The 7,948-nt window shown below is 58.3% G+C and overlaps 1 protein-coding gene across 2 annotated transcripts; it reads right to left on the reverse strand.

Annotated features, from left to right (window-relative positions):
* Window positions 1-33: 33 nt before the first annotated feature.
* LOC120656925 (protein Brevis radix-like 2) lies at window positions 34-6,485 on the reverse strand. Of its 2 annotated transcripts, XM_039935164.1 has the most exons (7): window positions 6,080-6,478; window positions 5,526-5,656; window positions 4,071-4,263; window positions 1,310-1,755; window positions 1,065-1,209; window positions 541-968; window positions 34-410 (listed from the first exon to the last, which is right to left on the reverse strand). In XM_039935164.1, exons 3-7 carry the CDS (start codon window positions 4,176-4,178, stop codon window positions 332-334), a joined length of 1,206 nt encoding a protein of 401 aa, XP_039791098.1. In that variant the 5' UTR covers window positions 4,179-4,263; window positions 5,526-5,656; window positions 6,080-6,478; the 3' UTR covers window positions 34-331. The 2 variants fall into 2 exon arrangements, with proteins under 2 accessions (XP_039791098.1, XP_039791097.1); XM_039935163.1 differs by lacking the exon at window positions 5,526-5,656 and having other exon boundaries at window positions 6,080-6,485.
* Window positions 6,486-7,948: the final 1,463 nt, after the last annotated feature.

Genomic DNA, 7,948 nt, shown 5'->3' on the forward strand with positions numbered 1-7,948 from the left:
TCTTTTGGATGGTTCGTGCCCGCACTCAGAAAATGTGAGCACAAATAATCTGAAGAGCTCAACACAATACCATATTAGTACGTACATCAAACTAAAAAATTACATTGGTCATCAGCACACAAACCCTGATCGGTAGCAGGAAACATGTTTTACACAAGCTCCACCCCCTCAAACCTCCTCTTTCACCTCTCTGTTCACCCTGTAAAAAACTAAAGCTAACAGATACTCGCCGCAGTAGTATCACAGAACACCTACTCTAACGTTGGCCATGGCGTGATGTGGCTTCCATCCAGCCGGTTGCACATCGGTTAAAGCTCACTCCGGCGCGGCGTCACAGGTACTGCGCGTGTATTCGGTCCCTGTTCTGCTCCCACCACACCTTGGCCCTCTCCTCGCCGAACCTCTCCCGGCTGCAGCAACAACAGCACAAGAACACGAATTCAGTTAGCATAAAAGCAGTCAAGCTGTGGTGGTTAGATGTTCGACGATGATTTTTTTTTTGCATTGGCAGATCGATCAGCTAGTGCTCGTTTGACTTGCCTGAAGCGGACGCGGCGGAGCTCGCGGGTGCCGTCGGCGAACTCGCGGATGGTGATGCACACGCCGGGCTCGTCCTGCTCCACCCACTCCGCGGCCTCCAGGTCGCTCGCGTTGCTCACGGACACGGACGCCTCGTCCAGCGACGACGTGGTGGCGCGCGACGGGTCGAAGTTCGGCGGTGCCGGCGCTGGCGGCGGGGCGGAGTTGAGCAGGTTGAAGTGGTGCGCCCACACGTGGTCCGAAGGGTCCGGCACGGCCGTGGACGACGGGTTGCACGCTGGTCGGGCCGTCGGCGCCGCCGCCGCGGCCATCGCCCTGCACGGCGTGGCGCGGGCGATCGGCTGCTCCCGGCCGGCCGCCGTCGGCGGCAGGATCACCACCGGGCTCTCCCTCGTCGAGCCGGCGCGGGAGTAGAACGACGAATCCCTCTGCACGCACAGACGCCAGAGTTTCAGACGGCGATCTCGTCGGAGACAAAAACAGAAGACGTGCTGCGTGCAGGACGACCCACACACCACACGGACCTGCGTGGTGGCGTCGTCGACGGAGGACGACGGCGTGGAGACGCCCTGCTGCCGGCTGAACGTCTGCACGTTGTAGAGCTCCACCACGCGGTCGTAGTTCTCCCCCCACCACCGCTGCGCCTCCCACTTGTTGAATATCTCGCGGCTGCACACCCACCCACACACACATAAGCTCTCGGTTAGTTGATCATGCACATGATCGTCCCAGAATTCAGCGCGCACGACACCGATCGCGGCGGGCGCACCTGAAGCGGATGCGCTTGAGGTCGTTGCCAGCGCCGCCGGGGATGGAGACGAAGGTGATCTGCACGCCGGGCTCCACCTGCGCCGTCCACTCCCGCGGCACGCGGTCCTCCTCCAGCACGACCGCCTCCTCCTCGTCGTCATCCTCCTCGTCCTCCTCCCCGATGCTCGGTATCCAGCTCGCGCTCGGGCTCCTGGCGTGCTGCGGGAAGCCGCGGACGACCTTGCCCACCTCCCACGGCGGCGGTGGCGGGGCGGCTCTCGCGGCCGCCGCCGTCGTCCTCATGTAACTGTACCCCGAGTCCGACGCGAAGCCCGAGTCGTCGATGACGCCCGGGTACGCGGCGAGGCGGCTGCTGCGGTGGAAGCGGTTGCCCCTGAACGACGGGCTCCCCGCGGTCTTGTACTGCCTGCCGGAGCCGGAGAACTTGAGCACCATGTCCTTGAGCTGAAAGCACATTCGCGGAAAGCATAGTTCCTCCGTCAGATTGCCACTGCCGCGCAGAATTATCACGCGGCACGTAATGCATTCTTGCTTATTGCTCCGTACGGCTGCTTTTTAAGTAAGCATCCATTGACAATTCTTCGAACAAGTAAAGATGATGATCCCTTTGTACAATACGCGCGCGCACATTCATTTCCGTACAGCATGAAAGCAGCATCACACGCCTCGACAGGCAAGCAAGCGTAAGCCAGAATCCCGTCTTTCAAGTAAAGTGCCAATGATAACAGCAGATGAGTAACGACAGACGCCGCCCTGATTAGGACCTAAGCTTAGCAAGGCACAATCAAGGCCGCTTGAGGCCTTAGGTTAGTGCTGCTAGATCACTCCGGATGTCCGGAGAGCACAAAAGCACACTCCTGACCCCGGAACATGTTCTTTTGTCCGAAGCAAGGAACAAAGCACCAGCAAAGCAGCTGGGTGCTGGCCATAATAACGCCGGGAGGAGGGGACGATCGGTCCGCAAGTGCATGTGTTGATGTGTGCCGTGTGCGGACACGTTCGTACCTTGCCTTAAAGCACAGCAAAGGCCAAAGCACGCGGGGGAAGACAAAGAAGGAACACTCGAGTCCCAGACCACAGTCACAAAAGTTCCCGGTGCGTAGGTACGCGGAACATGGTACGTGGGACGTGGATCAATAATTTTAAGTTCCCGGTTCTTAGAGGGGTATACTTCTTCGGGACGTTTGGTACGAGGTTGGGATCATGATCCCTACTTAATTGGAACGATGTATCCGGATCGAAGCCCAACATCTTAACCCAGATGAAATTCGGCCCACGTAAACTCAGCCCATCGTGGTCTTCCAGCTGCTTCGTCTCCCTCCCCACGCCTCCCGTGCAGATCTCCCTCCCATGGGTGGCCTCGCCCCATGGCTTCAGCTCACTTAAATCGGCAGCAGCGGCTTCGACTAGAGCGAGGAAGCGAGCACACACGAGTCACGGTCTCATGGACTTGCCGCCGTCAGACGTGGGGAGGCCGCGCCGCCGGTACGCCGTCCCAGGCACGTTCCTGCGACCGTACCGCGCCGACCCCGTTCCGCGATCCGGAACGAAAGTTCCGGGAACGGGGAACGCGGCGCCGTACCGCGATCCCTGTGATGCAAGAGGGGCGGCCTGGTGGAGTGGTGGCGACTGGCGAGCGGAGGGGAGGAGGGTGCCGTGCAGCTACATGAGGCCCAGCCTGGGCCTAGGGCCCATGGACCGGACCACACACAAGGTGCCATTTTATTCTTTGCGTGGCCAGAATCGCCCTTTCCTTTTTCTTTTTCGTTTTGCTCGCGAGGGAACAGAGCAAAACATTCCTGGGGTAAAGGTCAAGGTTAAATCAACCAAAGAATGGCTTTCCGGTCTCAGATCAGAAAAGATAATGGTGTTAGTACTAGCAACCAGGATTGTTTCATATTTGGAGTAGAAAAAGGAGGAGGACAGATGAACCGCAGCAAAGTCAGGATCTAGCGAGTGAAAAAAACAAAACAAAACGAAACGAAAAAGAAAAGGTATGGGGAATGGGGGGAACAAAAGTGGTCGAGATCAAATCAGAACATCACACTGCGCACAGAGTCCAAACTCCAAAGCCTGGGGGTGAGGGCGGTGTGGGGATCCATGCGATGCTCGGAAAAAAGCAGCCTTCGCCATACTCATGTACCCACCCGGTCACATTCCGCCCGGGGCCTTGCTTGACCAGCTTTACCAACGGGCCGGACGTTTTTGAAAACGTGATTCCACCAGCGTCAGTCCGTTTTACCCCTGCTACGCTACAAACTCGCCGTACCCGTACCAAGTACCAACTCTGTACTGCTACAAGAGAAGAGAGAAAAAATTGGGAATTTTTTACGTCGACAAAAATGCTAGGCGTACCAGCGTGCCAATTATTTTGTGACAGGGAGAAAAGCTGCCGCCGTGCTCCGTGCCTGGCTCCCCACTCCCCCCAGCCTCTGTTGGCGCGTCAACAGCGTGGAGACAAGCGAGCCAATAGCAGCAACTGCGCACGCAGGCCGTGCGAAAAATTATGGGGAGAGACGACGAGCCGACGGCGACGAGCGGCGACGCAGCGCATTCAATCCGCGCCGGGGGGACGCGTCGCGTGGAAGTGGCGGCTGCCCGGCCGGGAAAGCAGCGCGGCGCGGCGCACCCAAATCTACCTGTCCATTCCTCGTTCGCTCCCTGGGCCAGCCGCCAGCAGCCGTATCCGGCGGCGTCCCGTCCATGATCCACGTATCGGGGAGCGTGCAGCGAGGTGGGTCGGGTTGGGGATTTTTTACCTGGGAAGTGAGGGACTTGCCGGCGTCCCGGCCGTGGGGCGGCGTAGCGGCGCGGGGGCCGTCCTGATCCCCGCCGTCCTTGGTCGAGCACGCGATGCACGCCAGCATCCTGAAGCGCCCTCCGCCGCCGCGCGACGATGGCCGATGGATCCTCGCGCGCAGCTGACGGTGGAATGGAACAGTGCTGCTGCACCTGCACGTACCCAAGAGCCAACTCGTCAACAAAGCAAGCAAGCGAGCGAGAGCTCGCTCCATCAAATTTCAAATCTTCAGAAGGCAGGACCAAATCTAACAGAAACTTCAGTGAGGCAGAGACCAGAACGTGCAAGAACTGCTGCAACCGAACATTTCCAGATCAGATAAGACTGCTTGCAGAACGAAGGAAGCACATAAACACGGGCACATGGCCACATGCACCCATCAGCAGGGGGCCTTTGCGGGTTTGTGGAGTGTGTAGGCCGGGGAGGCGGCAGGCTATCAATTCCAAGCCAGTGACGCCGTCCGTTCCGTTCCGTTCCGACGCAGGCCACGCAACGGCCCCCGGCGTTCAACCACTCACCATCAATGGGAGCTGCACGGCCGGCCGGCCGGGGAACAGTGCCGCTAGAGCCCACGCGTGCGCAAGGGGGCCCCCGACCCGACCGTCCACGGGCCGTAGAGTTCAGAGCTCCATGCATGTCGCAGGCCAGGTCGGCCACTGTCTCTACCTACGCCTACGCCTACGACATGCAATGCCATGCGAGTATGCGATGCATGCCTGTGTGTGAGCTCGGCCTAGCTGGAGCTAGGGAGTAGGAGCACTATACGATGCAGCAAGCCAGCAAGGTGACTGGAAACGAAGTCAATGCCGACTGCCGAGTAGAGGCTACGGCAAAGCAGAAGGATAGACGGATTGATTGTTTGGTTCCGGGGATTTTTTTAAGTCTATGGAACTCCGATGCGTGCCACTCGATCTGAAACCAGAGGGAGCTAAGCGCAGGACTGAAGAAACAAGAAAGAGATGCTGGAGGAGTACAGGAAACAAAGAACAGCAGCAATGGCCAACAGTGGCCGGCAGCAGCGGCACCTAGCAGGTTGACAAGCACTTGGAGCCAACTAAGCCTATACCCACGGGTACGTGGGGTCCTCGTGCTCTGAAAGCCCTTTGTTTCCATTGGGAAGAAGGTGCTTAAGAAGAGCAGAAGCAACAAGTATGTACATGCTGCCTGGATAAATAGGCACTTTCAGGCAGGCCCAGGGGCCGCGGTATTTGTTTTTTTTTCAGTGACAGGCAGCGGTGCCCACTACAGGGTCAGGGAGAATTTTGCAAACGCAAGCTCTCGGTGTCAGCCAAATGGCCACCAAGAAACATGCCACTCGGAGATTAGCTACCGCTAAGCACTTTTGCCGAGCTACGTACAGTGAGCAATCAATAATGGCAGTGGATGATGCCAAAGCGAGGCACAGTTAACTTACTGGTCAGCGAGCGACCATCGCGGGTCGAGTTCGCCAGCCACGGCAATCCAATGCTCCCCGCGCCGCAGAAACAGTGGAGGCGTGGCGCCTGCTCACTGCAGCCTCTGACGCCGCGATGAGCCGAGGAACACCTGCCAGGAGGGGAGGGGAGGGAACGGCTGTGTGAGCAAGCAGGCGGCCGCAACTGGCGTCGTGGATCGTTCCGCGACGGCCTGGTGCGCGAATTAACAAGCAATCGGCCTGGTCGCGGTAAAGGAGCGGGCGAGCAGGCACTCATTGCCGGGGCAAGGGTGTCCGCGCCAGAGCAAAAGGCAACAGCGGGGAACAATGGTGATTGCCGGCACGGACCCCGCGGATGGACCCGAGAAAGGGTCGGGGATCTTGATGATCGACATCATGTCACAGCCAACGCAGAGATAAGCCACTCCAGAGTTTTTTTTTAAGAAAGAAATGCATCGACGAGAAAGAAAAGCGAGAAGCAGAGTGAACGAAGCCCGAATGCGAGGTTTGATAGAACAAGATCTTGTTGTGGAAGTAAGGAGAGTCCCCATTACCTTGCTGCTTCTCTGACTCTCGGAGTCTTCTCCGGTTCTCCCTCCCTGGCCTCCGCCGTCTCCTCACGGGCGAAATGTCTGGAGCAGCAGGCGGCGGCGGATCCCTCCGGCCGGCGGCGGAGCAGCAAGATCCCCCGGCCGGGGGGCGACGACGCGGAGAGGCGGAGCAAGCCAACGCGCTGCCGCCTTTTGGATGGTAGCGGGCGGGCGACGCCAAACGGGAAGAGCACGAGGAGGAGATTTCTTCCCCCTTGTTTTTTTCCTCCGAGACCGAACTCCGCAGGGGAGCAGAGCGTGGTGGTGGAACTGGAGGTGGAGGGAGGAGGAGGAGGCAGGTGCCGCCGTGCCGGACGGGGCCCCCCGATTCGCTCCCCGCCGTCTGATCCGCGCCCCCGAAATCGAGCGAGAGCACGCGCGGGCCGAGCCCTGCCCCCCCGCGTATTTATACACGAGGGGGGGGGGCCTCCAGGGCCGGCGGGCCCCACGCGATCGGGGCCGTCCGTATCGCCCGCCAGGGGGACCGCCGCTGCTGGATCGCTGGGCTGGTGGACAGGCCTCGATGCTTGCGTGGCGCCCGCCGGACCCACCGGACGGGCCCCTCCCGGGAGGCCGGGACCAGCTGCAGCTGCAGCTCTGCTGCTGCACCCCAGACGCCAGACGCCAGAAGCCAGACGCAACAGATAATGCGCCACTGGGGGTGCGTCGTAGCCCGGTAGGCCGGACATGATGCGCCGTGCCGTCGCGGGCTCTCCGGCCGCGGCTGCCGTCAACGTGCGGTGCGGGACGGGCTCGTGGCCGCGGTGGCCCGGCGTGCCACGACGCTAGGCGCCGTAGGGGGCGCATCATTCTGGGCGAGCATCATGACGGCGCGCGCGGTGGCGTTCTTGGCGTTCCATCATGGGGGCGCGCCGTGTGGGGTGCCCGGACTGGGAGATGGCAAGGCACGCCGGCCGTCGCCTACTGCTCCAGTGCCCGTCTCGGATCGCCTACTGCGGCAGCATGATGCGCCGCTATCTTTCAGCCTACCGGAGGGGATCGGTGATCACCAGGTAATTCGATGCAGCGTGCACGGTGCACTTAATAAGAGTGGTCAGGTCGGCGTCAGTTTGGTGGCGACTCGTTAGCGCATCGATGGCCACTGTCTGCTCCACAGCCGCCACTCCGCTCTGACCCCCAGATGATGGGGAACCCACGCACGGTTCGCGTGGAAGCATCGATCGTCAGTCACCCGTCAGTTGGTTTCAAGGTACAGTGGCCCTGGTGTCAAAGGGGAATAGTTGATGATGTGACGAGCAGTACAGTTGCCACAAACGGAAACTGGGCTTTGGAATCTCGAGCTCGAAAATGGTTTGGGCTTGTTTAGATCATTTTACATTTTGTATTTTTATATTTTTAGAAGAAAATCTTCAATATTTAAAGTATTAAATGTAGACTAATTACAAAATTAATTACAGATCTCGTCTGTAAACTCGAGACGAATCTAATGAACCTAATTAATCTATCACTAGAGCATATATTACTGTAGCATTACTGTATCAATTTAGTGTCTAATCACGTCTTAATTAGGCTCATTAGATTCGTCTCACGATTTACAATATATTTGTGTAATGCAATTTATTTTTCGACTACATTTAGTACACCATGCAAGCGATTTAAAAAAAATTGCATTTTGCATTTTGGGGTCTAAACAGGGCCAAAATGGGAGTGCAAGCAGAAGCAAAGGCCATGCTGGATCGTTCATGCTCACTGCAGCTGGAACTTCTCATGCTCACTGCAGTTTGAGAACACCATATACGCAAAAACTAAACTGCAAGTATGATGAAGCAGAATTTATCATTGCATCAAATACTTCAACTTCAGTAAGTTTGA

This window comes from Panicum virgatum, chromosome 1N (assembly GCF_016808335.1).
Source record: "Panicum virgatum strain AP13 chromosome 1N, P.virgatum_v5, whole genome shotgun sequence".
Taxonomy (NCBI): Eukaryota; Viridiplantae; Streptophyta; class Magnoliopsida; order Poales; family Poaceae; genus Panicum; species Panicum virgatum.

Coding starts and splice junctions, on each gene's coding strand:
- LOC120656925 (XM_039935163.1), bottom strand. CDS start 4,178: ATGCTGGCGTGCATCGCGTGCTCGACCAAGGACGGCGGGGATCAGGAC. Junction 1,756..4,070: donor GCAAGTCCCTCACTTCCCAG/GTAAAAAATCCC, acceptor ATGTGCTTTCAG/CTCAAGGACATGGTGCTCAA. Junction 411..540: donor CTCCGCCGCGTCCGCTTCAG/GCAAGTCAAACG, acceptor TTGTTGCTGCAG/CCGGGAGAGGTTCGGCGAGG.